The sequence below is a fragment of the Coregonus clupeaformis genome, unplaced genomic scaffold, assembly GCF_020615455.1.
Source record: "Coregonus clupeaformis isolate EN_2021a unplaced genomic scaffold, ASM2061545v1 scaf0048, whole genome shotgun sequence".
Classification (NCBI taxonomy): Eukaryota; Metazoa; Chordata; class Actinopteri; order Salmoniformes; family Salmonidae; genus Coregonus; species Coregonus clupeaformis.
Window position 1 is genome coordinate 144,572 of NW_025533503.1, and position 17,753 is coordinate 162,324.

Here is a 17,753-nt window from a genome sequence, read left to right on the forward strand (position 1 = left end):
AATCTGAGTTTTCTGGTTTCAATTGGTTCAGCAATGTATGTGGATCTGGTACACATGGAGCTCTGGGAATTATATTTCTATTAACCCCCTGCAAGTCCATTACCATCCTCCAGTCGGGCGCTAGGTGCCGCTTTTTAACAGGAAATACTGGAGAGTTGCATTGTGCCTCATCTCCAGGAATTATCACCCCTCCCTTAAGTAAATGCTCAAATGTAGGTGTTATCCCTTTATTGCTTCTGGTTTCATAGGGTATTGCTTTTGGTATGGTCTATGATCGGATCGAGGAATCACTTGTACTGGAGCTACCCCCTTAATTAGTCGCACATCGGCTGGTCCCTGTGACCATAATTTGAACGGAATTGCTGCCAACTCATCCTCCTGTTCCTGAGTTAAGAAAATCTCTTCCTGTCATCCGTTAAAATTTTTCTCCAGGTGGACCCCGGGCTGGGTTTTTTGCTCTCCAATTCAATTTTCTTCTATATCTCCCCGTGGAGTGGCTATACTGATCCCCATTTGGTGTATTTTGCCAGTCAGTGATGTTTTTCCCCTGTTTTATCCATTTACCTAGTGATAACCATTCCTCTTAAGGTTCTTTCACTAGGGAAACATGGGGGCTCCACCTTTCTCTGTACAGTCTCTGGCTTTGTGGTCCTAACTTCACCTCTACAGCTGCCCGTTTTTATCATAGTGAACCCATTTTAACCCAATTGTTTTTTTCTGTGGTTTTTAACAATTCTTCCTCATAATCTGGGTTAGGACCTGGGTGCTCATTACACCATAATGTACAGTGTAAGTCATCTACCGTCATCTTGGTTGATCCAATCACTAACTCATTACTTAGGTCCATTAGTGATTTCGGTATGTCTGTGAGTCCCCCTCTTAGCAGATCCTGGCTATACCAATGGCATGGTTTTCCCTCCCCACTCAATACCATATTATCCCTTACGACATATGCCTTCATACCCCTCAGCGTTGGCTTTACAGCTACAGTGGGGAAAAAAAGTATTTAGTCAGCCACCAATTGTGCATGTTCTCCCACTTAAAAAGATGAGAGAGGCCTGTAATTTTCATCATAGGTACACGTCAACTATGACAGACAAAAATAGAAAAAAAAATCCAGAAAATCACATTGTAGGATTTTTAATGAATTTATTGGCATATGATGGTGGAAAATAAGTATTTGGTCAATAACAAAAGTTTCTCAATACTTTGTTATATACCCTTTGTTGGCAATGACACAGGTCAAACGTTTTCTGTAAGTCTTCACAAGGTTTTCACACACTGTTGCTGGTATTTTGGCCCATTCCTCCATGCAGATCTCCTCTAGAGCAGTGATGTTTTGGGGCTGTCGCTGGGCAAACACAGACTTTCAACTCCCTCCAAATATTTTCTATGGGGTTGAGATCTGGAGACTGGCTAGGCCACTCCAGGACCTTGAAATGCTTCTTACGAAGCCACTCCTTCGTTGCCGGCGGTGTGTTTGGGATCATTGTCATACTGAAAGACCCAGCCACGTTTCATCTTCAATGCCCTTGCTGATGGAAGGAGGGTTTCACTCAAAATCTCACGATACATGGCCCCATTCATTCTTTCCTTTACACGGATCAGTCGTCCTGGTCCCTTTGCAGAAAAAACAGCCCCAAAGCATGATGTTTCCAACCCCATGCTTCACAGTAGGTATGGTGTTCTTTGGATGCAACTCAGCATTCTTTGTCCTCCAAACATGACGAGTTGAGTTTTTACCAAAAAAGTTATATTTTGGTTTCATCTGACCATATGACATTCTCCCAATCCTCTTCTGGATCATCCAAATGCACTTCAGACGGGCCTGGACATGTACTGGCTTAAGCAGGGGGACACGTCTCGCACTGCAGGATTTGAGTCCCTGGCGGCGTAGTGTGTTACTGATGGTTGGCTTTGTTACTTTGGTCCCAGCTCTCAGCAGGTCATTCACTAGGTCCCCCCGTGTGGTTCTGGGATTTTTGCTCACCGTTCTTGTGATCATTTTGACCCCACGGGGTGAGATCTTGCATGAAGCCCCAGATCGAGGGAGATTATCAGTGGTCTTGTATGTCTTCCATTTCCTAATAATTGCTCCCACAGTTGATTTCTTCAAACCAAGCTGCTTACCTGTTGCAGATTCAGTCTTCCCAGCCTGGTGCAGGTCTACAATTTTGTTTTTGGTGTCCTTTGACAGCTCTTTGGTCTTGGCCATTGTGAAGTTTGGAGTGTGACTGTTTGATGTTGTGGACAGGTGTCTTTTATACTGATAACAAGTTCTAACAGGTGCCATTAATACAGGTAACGAGTGGAGGACAGAGGAGCCTCTTAAAGAAGAAGTTACAGGTCTGTGAGAGCCAGAAATCTTGCTTGTTTGTAGGTGACCAAATACTTATTTTCCACCATAATTTGCAAATAAATTCATTAAAAATCCTACAATGGGATTTTCTGGATTTTTTTTTCTCAATTTGTCTGTCATAGTTGACGTGTACCTATGATGAAAATTACAGGCCTCTCTCATCTTTTTAAGTGGGAGAACTTGCACAATTGGTGGCTGACTAAATACTTTTTTGCCCCACTGTACGTTCAACTGAGTCATGGCATCCCTTCCTAGCAAATTGACCGGACACAGGCTTGATACAAGTACAGGTATGCATACCTCTCCCCCTGAATCTTCATGTTTTAAAGTCACCGGGGCCGATAATCGCTCTATAAATTGATGGCCCGAGGCCGAGCGTACCATGATTTTTCCCCATTAATTCTAATTCCTTTGGGTATGTCGGCTACACAGATCGCTGTCCAACATGCCCCTGTGTCACACAATAATTTAATATTTTTCCCCAATATTGTTAAGGTGAGGTATGGTTTCTGTTCTTGCTGCAGAGCCAATTCAATTGTTTCCAATTCAAACACTTCACACCCCGTATCAATGGTATCCTCTGACCCCTCTCCTTCACTATCTGTCTTACTATCTTCCCCTTGCTCTAGTCATGCCTCATCTTCCTCTTCCTCCCTACCGGAACTGGGTGGTGGGTGTTTGTAGGCCCTTTCTCTTTTCCCCCCCCGATTATTTTGTTTGCCTCTTCTTTTATTGCCGCAGCCGCGATAGTTATGACCTGGCTCGTTACAGTATTTACACGGCCCCTCACACTCCCTTACAAAGTGTCCTTCTTTGTCACAGTTAAAGCACCTACTTCCTTTCCCATAGGGCAGGAAAGAGCGAAGCCTCGCTCACCCCTCTTCTGGAGTTCTACCTCTACCAGCTATCTCCCCTAGAGTAGCCATTAAATACTCTGCTCCCTTTTGTTCCTTTCTTACTCTATCCTGTCTACTATTCTGCTCATGATGGATTGCATATCTCCTGACCTCGGTTAACGATGTAGTTCCCCATCCCACTAAAGTTCTCTTAATATTCCTGCTTATTTCTGGTGTCATTCCACTAAGGAATGCTATTTTTAACTGCTGATGGTACGGAGTATCATTACCCTGCCCTTGGGGAGGCTCAGGTATCCCACTATTTGCATTAAATACATTTATCAGTCTCTCTAAGTATTGGCTGATGGTCTCACTGTCTTCCTGTTTACATTCATGTACTTTGGAGAAGTCAGCATGTCGATGGTAATGTTCCCTTAAATTATTACACAATTCAGTTATTTTCCCAACATATTGCCCATCATCTGCCCATGGTAGGACTGTTCCATTGGCATCCCCTGCAACCCACTGCCCCCGAACAGCTGCCCAATCTTTCCCAACTAGGGTTCTGACTGCCCTCTCAATTTCCCCTGTGTTTAACTTAAAGCTTGCTGCTAGACTCTCCAAATCCCTCCTGAACCCCTCTATTCCTGTCTTAGGGTGCACTACACCCTCTACAGCTCTCACTACATCTCGCTGTGTCCATGCCCTATATGCATCCAGTGTGTCTGGTGCATGCTCCTCCCCAGCCCTTGGGTTCGGCAAGGCTATCAAAGGGTACTGGTCACCCCCTTCCTCATCATCTACCCACTCTTTCTTCCCTGGCTTATTGTAGTTTTCTAATCTTTTTAACTCCCTGTTCTTAAACTCTCTGTGTTTACTCTCTCTAGCTTTTCCTGCCTCTTTCTCTCTATCCAATTTTACCCTTAACCTGACTACCTCCTGTTGTAAACCTTCCCCCTCTTTGTTCTCTTCACTGGCCTCTTTACTCTGCCCTTCTATCATTACTGAATCAATGATAATACATTTACATTCTAGTCACCCATTAGACGCTCCTATCCAGAGCGACCTACAGTTAGTGAATACATTTTAATTTTATTTTTTTATCTGGCCCCCCCCCCCCCGTGTGAATTGAACCCATAACCCTGGCGTTGCAAACACCATGCTCTATCAACTGAGCTACATTACTGCCGGCCATTTTCCCCCCAACCCTGGATGACGCTGGGCCAATTGTGCGCCGCCCATGAGTCTCCCGGTCGATGCCGGCTGCAACAGAGCCTGGATCCGAACCTGGATCTCTAGTGGCACAGTTAGCCCTGCGATGCAGTGCCTTAGACCACTGCACCACTCAGGATAATAATAACTGCAGTAACTATCAATAATAATTATAATAACTATTACGAATTATATTGTCATTTTTCTGATGTTATAATTGTAGTCTATTCCATCACTTTAGTTTAAAATATAAAGTTTTTTATATCAAATCCGAACCCACCACAGGCTGGCGCTATTTCCCCAGCACAACAGCCAATGCAACTCGCTTCCCTGTAACGAAAATAAATTATTGTTTTTTTAATTTTCCAACTATTTGTATTTTCCCGCTAACCCATTTCAGTTCGCTATTCAATATCTTTAACAGTTCTCTCTGATTCGGCCCCAATCAATAAAACAAATGCTTGATATCGTTAATCAGCATACATGACATTCCTACCATCTGAATTTATTTACTGTCTCTCACCCCCCCTCTCCTGCTCCTTCCTACATTATGGGGGAGGCGCGGGAAACTTCCCTACAATCTTCCTTCTTAGGAAATAATGCCATTCGTACTTGTAACATATTTTCATAGACCTATCTCATGCAACTTTTAATACACGTAAAAAAAACTCTCTCTCCACCCATTCTCTATTGAATAAGTGCGTCTTCCTAGTTACCCCATAACCACGCCTCAAATCTTTTATTCAGCATTTAACCAACCAAATACTAAGTAGTATCCGGTTATCATTTATACCCGCCGTTGAATTCCCTCATACACACATATTTCACCTTATGCCATTCAAATGCCCAACACGACAGAATAGTTCAATGCAACTCTCTATTGGTTTTTCAAGTCGCTCCGGACCAGAGCGTCTGCCAAATGACCAAAAATGCAAATATTCTCTACTTTCTCACTCATTACGTACGTCTACGTTTGAGTGCGAAAGTTCATACACATGCACTTACATTTAGTTATATTTTAGTGATTTTGCAGACGCTCCAGAGCGACTTACATGAGCAATTAGGGTTAAGTGCCTTGCTAAAGGAAACATCGACAGATTTTTTCACCTAGTCGGTTCGGGGATTAGAACCAGCAACCTTTCGGTTCCTGGCACAACGCTCTTACCCACTAAGCTACCTGCCGCCTACCGTTGGATTTTATAGGTACCTCTCAAATAATCAAGTCAAGGTTAGACGTCTCCTGAGTGGCGCAGTGGTCTAAGGCACTGCATTGCAGTGCAAACTGTGCCACTAGAGATCCTGGTTCGAATCCAGGCTCTGTCGCAGCCGGCCGCGACTGGGAGACTCATGGGCGGCGCACAATTCGTCCAGGGTAGGGGAGGGAATGGCCGTCAGGGATGTAGCTCAGTTGATAGAGCATTGCGTTTGCAACGCCAGGGTTGTGGGTTTGATTCCCACGGGGGGCCAGTATAAAAAAAAAAAGATGTATTCACTAACTGTAAGTCGCTCTGGATAAGAGCGTCTGCTAAATGACTTAAATGTTAATCGCTTTGTGGTGTTTTCAGCCAATTCTTCATTGACACAAATTATTTTTTCAACCATTTTACCCGTTGAACCAAAAAAATTGACTGTCCTCCTCCTTTTCTTTACCCATGCAGTCACGATGGTTAAATATTCCTTTGTTCCCGTTAAAGCATTTTCGCGCTTAAAAAAACACACTCGCTGTCTCCAGCCCCTCCTTTCGCTGTTTTTAAAAAATTTGCTCCACAGTTGATATGGATTTGCGTAATCATATTTTCTAACTTTGCAACATCGAGATGCCCAATAAATCCATACCTCTTCTCCCAAATGGATCCATAAAACATATTTCTTCGATCTCTTTAGAAGATGTCTTTCCCATGGTGGAACAATAAGAAATCCCCCCCTTTTTGTTTTTTAAATAATTCACTCCCAAATTATTTTAGTAGGAGCTAATATCTTAGTGCGCCTCTTGCTTTTGTAATTAACCATTTACAATTATTTAACCCCTAACCCAGAGTTTCTATTTAAAACTCCGGTTTCATGAAAAGAGTAAGTTACCCAATTTTTCTCACGCGACCTATTTTTTTCTCCTTCCTTGAAATAATGATCACGTCTCCCGATGGATTAAGTCTCACAGATATATGACCTTATCATCTGCCAAACTTGTTTGCAAAGTTCTAGCAAATGCCCAGTCGCACATGTTACTCCCGACACATCCATCTCACACGATGATAATTATTTCCCTGTTTATACTGAACATTGCAATTCGTACAATGACAATATTAACTAGTTTACATTTGTGATTGCAATTCACTCCTTGTCATTTCGGACTAGTTTATTTTTGTAATAGCTATTTACCTAGGATCAATTGCGGACCCTCCCTGATATTAACTAGTTTACATTTGTGATTGCAATTCACTTAATGTCATTTTGGACTAGTTTATTTTTGTAATAGCTATTTACCTAGGATCAATTGCGGACCCTCCCTGATATTAACTAGTTTACATTTGTGATTGCAATTCACTTCATGTCATTTCGGACTAGTTTATTTTTGTAATAGCTATTTACCTAGGATCAATTGCGGACCCTCCCTGTCGTAATAATTATTACCTTCTTTGAGATTTTGGTAACCTGTCTGCCCTTCACAATAATTCCTATTCTTATACAAGTTCAAATCATTTCACCAAAATCCATGAATAAAACCACTGACCTTTTCCTTGTAGTTTGGATTCAAATAATTTTTCAAACTCGTTAACGTCTTTATCGTTCATAAAGAGTAATCACCGGCCTGTTTATAACCTTAACGACGAAGGCCAGGACTATTCTCCACGAATGCAATCACCCGGCCGTGCACGGATTCGGTGTCCTTAGAACGATAAAGACGTACTTAAGCTCCGCTCAGAAGGACCAATCTGTCATGTGAATTTCTATCTCTAATTCAACCTAAGCTTGAATCATTACCAGAGGTTGTAAAGCTCTGGTTTTAATCATCAATGATTCAAGGTCCACAATCACCAAGTAATTATCGGTATATTTATTCATGGAGAGCGCTCTGCCGCCAAATACACAAACATACTGGTTTTATACTTCTTGACAAACAAAGGCACTATGCTCCTCCCACCTTTAAGTGGCTTTCTTAAACAGTTCCCGCCTTCTCCTTTACCCTTGAATGTTTAGTACCCCATCCATTAGTGGGTTGACACTACATGATCATTCTAACATTTATACTGTATTTGGGGTGAAATCCTTTAGTCATTATTCTTAAAATCCAAATTAATCTAACACTGTCGCTGACGGCTCAAGCTTTTGTCGGGGCTTGTTGATTTGACTACTTGTTTGAGAAGGCAGAGTGCTCGATGCTGGTTGATGAATTTGACAATGAATGTACTAGGAAAATACGTTTTTGTCGACCAGAGGTGACTGAATTAATGTTCAGGCATATTGATAATCATTATAGTAATGAAGTATAATTTCAAAACATGACCATAAAAACAGGTAATAATAAACATGACTCATCATTATATTACTTCACAGTAATGTGTTTTCAGTCCTTCCTCTTGCGTTAGCAGTGTGGAAAGGGACAGTAAAAAGCTCAGGCAGGAGTTTTCCTGTGAGGGGGAGTAATGATGTAAATTTGGGCAACGTATTGCTTGTAGTTAAAACGTCAAAAAAAAAAAAACATGTACTCCTGGAACTCTGAGGTTGTCCCATTGTTTCCTTTAGGGGAAATATAGGTATGTCTCTTTATTTATATGATTTCTACGCTGAAGTACTGAGGGCTGGAGCTGCCTGAGGAGGGGCCACCACCGTTTCCACCACTGCAAGTGACAGCAGAGACTGGGGACTGGCAGGAGAGTCTGGAGGACTCACTGACTTTTAACACTCTGAGCCTGGGGGAGTTTGAGGAGGTGGGGGGTAAGGTGCTGTACTCCCTCAGTGTCAAGGTTAGACACATCAGGAGCTTAGCGGGAGTGAAGGGGCATCAGTGGCAGGGGGTTGTGGGGGCTGAGAGCATGGCAGGGTATAGGTGGAGGGGCTCTATAAGCTCCCAGTGCTGGAAAGGTCAGGGGTCCTCCAGTGGAGGGTATTACATGGAGCCCTGGACACCAATAGCTGGTTGGCTCGGGTTGACCTGGGAGTTGGGGAGGGGTGTCCGTTTTCTGCAATGACAGACTGTTCATCATGTTTTTCTGTGTTGCCAGGGTAATGCCATTACTGTTGACGCCTTAGGGTTGAGTTTGAGTTGTACAAAATGATCAACAGTGTGGAGATGTTTCAGGAGGTATGGGGGCTCAGGGGGGCTGTCTGTACGGCTGGAGAGGAGGGGTTGGATGGACGGTTGGAATGTGGTGCTGGATGGTGTATTGTACTGTGGTGTTGGGTACTGGATAATGTGATTGTGTGGAGGTTGTGGTGGCACGCAATGTGCTTTTAGGAGTGGGGGTGTTAGTGTAATGAGGATGGCTCATTAAAGTAAGACAATTCTCTCTCTCTCTCTCTCTCTCTTAACAGAGCTCTGCACAGGCAGCAGTGGTGGACAGTGATAAGATCTTTACTGAGCTGATCCGCTCCATTGAGAGAAGGCGCTCTGAGGTGAAGGAGCTGATCAGAGCCCAAGAGAAGGCTCAAGTGAGTCAAGCTGAAGGACTCCTGGAGCAACTGGAGCAGGAGATAGCTGAGCTGAGGAAGAGAAGCACTGAGCTGGAGCAGCTCTCACACACAGAGGATCACATCAATTTCCTCCAGGTAACTCAACTGCCTTGATACATGTGATATGAAATTAAAACTCTCAATCATTTGGTTCTGCTCCCTCTCACTCTCTCTCTCTCTCCCTCTCTCTCTCTCTCCAGAGTTATCAGTCTCTCTCCAGTACCAGTGTATCTTCAGACTTACCCAGCATCGTTGTCCGTCCTCTTCAGTACTTTGGAGATGTGAGTAAGACTGTGTCTGAACTGAGAGAGAAACTAGAAGACGTCCTTAAAGGAGAATGGACCAAGATCTCCACTACAGGTGTGTTGAAAATAATAAGAACATCAACTTTAGACCATTGAAAGTTCCCTACTAGTCATATTTATTTATTTATTTATTTTTTATTTTTGGTCATTTAGCAGACGCTCTTATCCAGAGCGACTTACAGGAGCAATTAGGGTTAAGTGCCTTGCTCAAGGGCACATCGACAGATTTTTCACCTAGTCGGCTCAGGGATTAGAACCAGCGACCTTTCGGTTACTGGCACAACGCTCTTACCCACTAAGCTACCTGCCGCCCATATACATGTGGAATATGGTGTGATGATAACATTCCCTCTCTCTGTGAATGTGTTTGTGTGTCTGTAGTGAATATAGTGGATGTTGTACTGCCTCCAGAGCCCAAGACCCGAGAACAGTTCTTACAATGTGAGTCTCTTTATTCTGAAGTAACTAACAGTCTCTTTTTACTGACACTCCTAACAATCCCTCTAGAAATATATAGCAATAGTAGATCTAATCAAAGAATGGGTATCTATCTGACTCCTCATATTTCTCTGATTTGATCTCTGCTGTGCTCTAATGAAAGACAGGGTAGATACAGAATCTGACTGAACTTATTGTTCTAACTCCCCTCATTGGTCTCTGCTCTGCTCTTCTCCCAGATTACTGTCAGCTCACACTGGACCCAAACACAGCAGGCACACGCCTCTCTCTGTCTGAAGGGAACAGAAAGGTGACACGTACAGGCCAAGTCCAACCATATCCTGTTCATCCAGACAGATTCACAAACTACTTGATGGTTCTGTGTAGAGAGGGTCTGTCTGGACGCTGTTACTGGGAGGTGGAGTGGAGTGGGCTTTGTGTTTATACAGCAGTCTCATATAAAGACATCAGCAGAACAGAGACAGATGGTGGATTTGGAGAGAATAACAAGTCCTGGAGTTTAGAGTGTTATAGTGGTGGTTATTGGTTCAGACACAATGATGTTGGGACTAAAGTATCAGGCCCTCAGTCCTCCAGAGTAGGAGTGGACCTGGATCACAAGGCAGGTACTCTGTCCTTCTACAGTGTCTCTGACACAATGACCCTCCTCCACAGAGTCCAGACAACATTCACTCAGCCCCTCTATCCTGGGTTTTATCTCTATGGTACTGCTGAGCTGGTTAAACAGTAGTAGGGTCCACATAGATACTAGTCATGCTGCTGTAGTCTATAGCTGAGCTGGTTAAACTGTAGTAGGGTCCACATAGATACTAGTCATGCTGGTGTAATCTATAGCTGAGCTGGTTAAACTGTAGTAGGGTCCACATAGATACTAGTCATGCTGGTGTAGTCTATAGCTGAGCTGGTTAAACTGTAGTAGGGTCCACATAGATACTAGTCATGCTGGTGGTGATGGTCCCCAGATGTGATGATTCATTCTGCTCTGTTTTTATGTACAATGATTTGATTGATTTGATCTTCAGAAGATGTTATGAATTACAATTCAATGCATTCATATTATTTGTAAGTGCAACGTTTTAATCTTATACATTTACATTAATCATGATGTATGCTGTTAATGTATGTTGGTTGTCATTCAGAACCATTGAAATGTTTTCTCAATTGGTTCTCTGTCTCAATGTCATTTTCCTCAGTATCATGGAACAGGTAGTGTTACTTACTTGCTAATTGAACTATATGGGCCGGTTTCCAGGACACAGATGAAGCCTAGTCCTAGACTAAAAAGCATGTTTAATGGAGATGTCCGGGAAACTGGCCCTAAATTTGGCATCTTTTTTTCTCCCATACTGCTCAGTCAAGCAACATTAAACCTGTCCAGCAGGTGGTGCTATTAACCAAACAATAAAAACATCAGCTATCTTGACTTGCCACTCAGTATATCAGTAATGTTCAGAATTGTACTTTAATATCATTGGAGATTGATGGACTTTTTAATCCACTACCCAGAGTCAGGAACAGATTAAGTTAGGTCTGCTACTGTTCAGTTATTAAATATGATTCATGGTGATGGGAAATAAGAAATACATCTAGTAGTAGTTTTCCTTTGCTATTTATTCCAAGGTGTGTCTTTAACTTGTAAATGGATTGTGTTGAAGCTGGCATGTGGTGTGGATGATAGAATAGAGTGAATAGAGGAGAGAAGAGAGGAGGAGAGTAGAACATAATATAGAAGACAGATAAGATAGAGAGAGAATTCATACCCAGGGGAGTTACTGACTCTGGCCCAAATGACACCCTGTTCCCTACGTAGTGCACTAGGCTACTTCTGACCAGATCTAAAGTAGTGCACTACATAGGGAATAGGGTGGAGATTTGCTCACTGTCAATAGAATGAAGATTTCCATACAGGAGTTACTGTCTCTGTCCCAAATCTCTCCCCTGTTCCCTCCATAGTGCACTAGGCTTCTTTTGACCAGATCTAAAGTAGTCTTCTAGATTTTACATGTTTTCTCCCTGTCGTTAGAAAATGACAATATGGTAATGCTTTAGTGGTTTGCTTCCCCTTTGTTTTTATTGGTTGTGTGTTATGTGTGTTGTTGTGTTAGGTTTTCCCCCTGTGTTCCTAATGGAAAATCCATTAACAATGAATCACAAACAAATTATATTCCAGTTGTGTTTAGACAACTTCATGGCTGACATCCCCCAGTTCTGTTAAGACCCATTGAACTGGGTCACATTCTAAATGGTCACTTGTATTGATAGTCCATACTGGGCCTAACTGGGGTTAACCATACTGGAGGGTTTCTTTCTGCACACATATTCCCTCATCTCCAGAACTTTACCTGATCTCCTCTGTCTCTCTCGCTCTCTCTCTCTCTCTCTCTCTCTGTCTCTCTCTCTCTCTCTCTCTCTCTCTCTCTCTCTCTCTCTCTCTCTCTCTCTCCCCTCAAACCGTATAGAAAGCAGACAACCTCAATATGGTTCCATTCCTGTAGTTATCAGGACACATGGGGGGTGGAACTATTATCTCCTTTCTAAGTTTGAACTTATCCACTTCCCTTCATGGATTTAAAAGGAAATGACTGGTATATGTAAACTCCCTCTACCCCATGCCAACACCAATCCAATGCTTTTACATTTGAGAGGAGTAGTGAAGGAATGCTACACTTCAGGAGGAAGGAGAGATTATTGGGACACACCCATGGAGTGATAATAGAGGGATGTGAAAGAGGAGAGAGGTAATGGTTGGACAAGACTTATTTATTCTCTCATTAGACTTATTCAGTGGCGGCTCCTGAAAAAATTCTCAGGAGGGGCAATTTTTCTGATGATTTAGGTGACCTACACACATTTAAAAAAAGATATGTCCAGCAACAACATGAAGACAGGGGCAGCATATAAGTCAATACCAGAAGCATTTATTGACTGATCTCAAAAGTGTTGGCTTACCAGGGTTGGTGGAGCCCTCAGTTTCATCTTTGCCTCGCAAAGCTAACTCAAACACTCCGCAAAACTTCACACACTGGATTAGCCGGCTGAGGATGTGGCGGTTCTTGCTAATGTCGTAGTAAATATATTTGTTATACTGAATATGGAATATGATATGTTGAGTAAAATGTTGTGCTAAGATCTATTTAGGTCAGGAGCTGGTTATAAGTTCTGTTCCTATCCAACAACAATGGACAAAAGGGTCCTATCTTGTCAGCCTTGTCAGCAGGTGGCCAAGGACAACACCCACGCCATAGGCCTCTCAGTTCTTCCAACTCACGAGTTCTTGCTCTGAGGACACACACACACACAAACACACACACACACACACATCATCACTGTTAAACACACACACACACACACACACAAAATCCCTCTCTTAGGCTGAACATTTGAAGACAGAGAACCCGACTCAGAGCCAATGCAACAGTGACAGTAGCCTGGAGGGGACCTCGCCCAACTCATCAGGACCAATCAGAAGATCAGAACTACTAGATTGAACCTACTTCATTTATTGCATAAAATGTCTGCACACAATGTTTGGGGCACTCTTCAGATAATAATAATAAAATAATATGCCATTTAGCAGACGCTTTTATCCAAAGCGACTTACAGTCATGCGTGCATACATTTTTGTGTATGGGTGGTCCGGGATCGAACCCAATACCTTGGCGTTACAAGCACCATGCTCTACCAGCTGAGCTACAGAAAGTGGATACTCATGGATGCGCATTGCAATTGTAAAATGTCAACACAATTGGAGACACCACGTCATTTTTGGAGACATGTTATTGACAGTAAACTATTGTAGATGCGACTGCTAACTAAATAAAACATTTTAGCTGGCTAGCTAATCATCTTAGCTAAATGTGGGGCAAACAATTCAGTTATTTACCGTTAATTTGAGGGATTGGGGTGAAAGAAATCGAAGTTACATAGTGATACTTTACGATATACTGTATTGACAATATCGCAATATTTTAGCGCTAGTTGGCTGTACCTGCACCAAAACACCATTATTGTTCCTTCATAGCTTGTTCTCAATCTTTTCACATTGGGAGCCAATTTGTTTTCAGCACTTTTATTTCCATGACTGATCAAAACTCGTTCTCATGGCTTGATCCCTCTGCAACAGACATATGGTGCGCAATAAAATCACAGTATCGAATCGCAATCACGTATAGAATCATGAGACTCGCAATGCTGATGCATATATCTTATCGTGAGGTTCCTGGCAATTCCCAGCCCAAGTTCGTTTGCCACAACAAATCTCTTCAAGCAAACGCGATGTCTTCTCCAAAACGGCAATGTGTCTCCAGCAATGTTTACTTTTTTGACGTTGTATGGCATCTCCACTTTCCAAGCATATATGACCACATGTAATATTTTGGTAAGTGATGCAAATAGTGAACTATGTAGGGCCAGGATGTAAAATATATGTAGCTGCAGCAATTTCTCTTATCTGATATGGTAAGTAATAGGGGCTTAATTTATAGCTCCCTAAGAGTTTGACGAACGGGTCCGTGAACGCGATTCCAGATATATTTACCTCTGAATAAACTGCCTTTATTACACCATATCCACCCTGTCCAAAGTCTCTACTTGGTCTCAGTTGGTTCTCCAGTAAACTTGTGATTATCAACACTAACCTCATCGTTGTGGCGCGGACAGCTAGCCTGTATCCCTCGTCATCCAGTTGAGTGAGTGGCAATGTCTTTTTCGTTCAGTACCAATTTTTGGAAAATCCTCGGGTGTAGGACTTTCCGCCTTTAGTAGAAACCTGTTGAATTATTAAATTTGGTCTGGGAGGTCCTAATTGTTTCGTTGCCAATTTATCTTAATTTGTTCGCGACAAAAGGAACTTCTTTCAAACAATCCACTCTTTTCTCAGTTACGTTCATGGTTACGTAACGTATGACGAAAGCGGCGTAAGTGCAAGCCCACAGACACCCATTGAGGATTGTATTGAAGGCTCTGAAATTTGAAAAAAATAGATTTTACATGGGAGTCTATGACAGACTTCTGGGCGATTTTCAACCTGACTGAAATCGCCCCAAAAGGGGGGGGAGCCATTTGAAGCACGACTTTAGCCTGATTCGACATTTAGTGGCAGTGTGGCACTGTGGCAGATCAGACGTATAGATTACAACACTGATAACTACTGTTGCCGTGATATAATTGATTAGAAAAAAAATCCCTTCCTTTTCCCGTTTGGCAGTGCGTCGCCCATATCGCCCTATTGAACAGGCCGCCCCTGGACTTATTCTGTTTCAATAACATAATTGCATAACACAAAATAAGTACATTTAAGGAAGTATCCATGTATTATAGATTTTATAATCACTTTTGTACTATTTTCACAAGTATGTGGTAAAATTTCACAACTCTTAATACAAAACTCAAAACAGATCATCAAAAAGGCTGTTTTTTCAAAACTTTAAGCACATTTTCAATTGACTAAGTGCAACACACAAAGGAAGTATCCTTGTATTATATCTTAATATGTGAAATGCACACTTCCTCCCATAAGTCATTAGTAGTTGATGTAGCGTTTCATCTGTCAAAAGGTAAATCACACCTGGTGACTTATGAGTTATATATGTTATTACTGTGGAGTCACCATGATCAGATTACTGTGGTGTGTGTGTGTGTGTTAGTCTTTGATTAGTTTAGTCATCAAGGCTGAGAGGATGTATCTATTTGAAAGGGTGTCCTGGTCTTTGATCAGACCAAATGGTTGTAAAGTCCTCAAGACAATAGAATGGTTGTCAGGCAGTGGAGTCTGGTGGGAGGAGCTATAGGAGGACGGGCTCATTGTAATGGCTGGAATGGAATCAATGGAACGTATCAATGAGCCCGTCCTCCTATAGCTCCTTCCACCAGCCTCCTCTGGTGTCAGCCCTGCATGGTGCCTCAGGGTCTGTGTAGGAACTGTGAGGTGGGTGTGTTGGGAATATTATTCCCTATTTTTCATTGTTCCACAATCTATTAATAGCCAGAGATGTGAATTAAACATTCTGCCAATCATGGTTATTTTATTTATAACTAGAGAATTGGGCTGATTCAAACAAGACCAAACATGCTTCTTTCTAAAGTTAGGACATGTCCAAGAAACTAAAATAACCAACACCCTTTCTTGTGATTGTAATATATAAAAATATAATAATATATTTCCATTCACATTGTGTGTGTGTGGCCCCAGGTGTGAGGGGCTTGTTGTGATCCTGGGGGTAGTGCATTGGGCTGTACACTGACTGTATGCCTTCTTTAATATTGAGTTGCATCGGGTGGGGGGCTGTTGAAACTGTTTTGAATGGGGTGTGTTTTGGGGTCTGGGGGTGAAATCAAACATTGTATTCAAACTGGTTAGGGGTAGACTTAGACCCCCCAGAACATTCACACCTGGTCCTTTGTTGCAGGATTTGTTTTATAAATGTTTGTACATTAATTTCTTATATTTCCATTCCAAGGTTGAATGTCAATAAGAAGTAATATAACTGTGTGTATGACTTGACAATGTCCAGCTACATTATACTCCACATAGCTTTATAGGAAGCAGACTTTACAATGTCCAGCTACATTATACTCCACATAGCTTTATAGGAAGCAGACTTTACAATGTCCAGCTACATTATACACCACATAGCTTTATAGGAAGCAGACTTTACAATGTCCAGCTACATTAAATTCCACATAGCTTTATAGGAAGCAGACTTTACAATGTCCATCTACATTATACTCCACATAACTTTATAGGAAGCAGACTTTACAATGTCCAGCTACATTATACTCCACATAGCTTTATAGGAAGCAGTTCCTAATCTACTGAAACTTCTTCATGGCCAAGTTGTTTTATTGAATAATTTTGACCCACCCTTGGTTTTTGAATTTATTCAACTATGAATTTGGCTCTATACTCCATCATTTTAGATGTGATATTAAATGTTCTATATGAGGCGACAGTACAGAATGTCACCTTTTATTTGAAGCTATTTTCGTTCATGTCTGTTTTATTGTTTAGAAATAAATATACTGTATTTATCTAGGCCCTCCATTTGTAGGTGTCATAAGTATTTGGACAAATTCACTTATAGTGTATTACACTTTGTCAAAATTTTAGTATTTGGTCCCATATTCCTAGCAGACTATGACTACATCAAGCTTGGGACTCTTGTTGGATGCATTTGCAGTGTGTTTCGGTTGTGTTTCAGATGATATTGTGCCCAATAGAATTGAATGGTAAATAATGTATTGTGTAATTTTGGAGCCACTTAAACATATTATGTTCTTATTTACAATACAAGTGCATACATTTTTTTTGTGTATGGGTGGTCCCGGGGATCGAACCCACTACCTTGGCATTACAAGCGTCGTGCTCTACCAGCCGAGCTACAGAGGACCACGTGATGACGTAATGCACATACAAATATATATTTTAGAAAATACTAATATATTTTTGCAGTTAAATTCCCATGTACCGGTTAAAAACGTTCTGTTAAATGGGTTTCCATCCCATTTCCAACTCTACCGATGGTTTTGTCAGATGTTTTGGGGGCATTATATAGTGAACGTGCCCACTCTGGAAAGGCTACCTACATGATGACATTATTATGGACAAAAATACCCTCGATATTTATTGGAAAGGAGCATCAAGCTCTTCACTGTGAACTTTCACCACCCTGTGAAGTTCAGCACAACTTATTTCATCTGTAGCATAATAAACTGCATGGTTTCCTGAGTCGTAGTGGGAGGACCACACCACATATCATCGTGTGACTCCCAAGTTTACTTCAATATGATGGTTATTTTATCAATATTTGTGCATAAAGCCGTTTCCACCTCCATTTCTCGCTTAATTAATTTTACAGAGGTATTTGCACCCCACTGCATCCACATGTTTCTTTACAATTTATGATCATTTTA

At 41.8% G+C, this 17,753-nt stretch overlaps 1 protein-coding gene across 1 annotated transcript in view; it reads left to right on the forward strand.

Annotated features, from left to right (window-relative positions):
• Nucleotides 1-17,753, forward strand: part of LOC123483233 (tripartite motif-containing protein 16-like) — a 29,167-nt gene that overhangs the window by 8,812 nt on the left and 2,602 nt on the right. Inside the window, exons 3-6 of the mRNA XM_045212758.1 lie at nucleotides 8,941-9,174; nucleotides 9,279-9,438; nucleotides 9,765-9,824; nucleotides 10,061-10,560. Of these exons, the coding sequence (XP_045068693.1) occupies nucleotides 8,941-9,174; nucleotides 9,279-9,438; nucleotides 9,765-9,824; nucleotides 10,061-10,560 (954 nt within the window). The remainder of the gene's footprint in view (nucleotides 1-8,940; nucleotides 9,175-9,278; nucleotides 9,439-9,764; nucleotides 9,825-10,060; nucleotides 10,561-17,753) is intronic.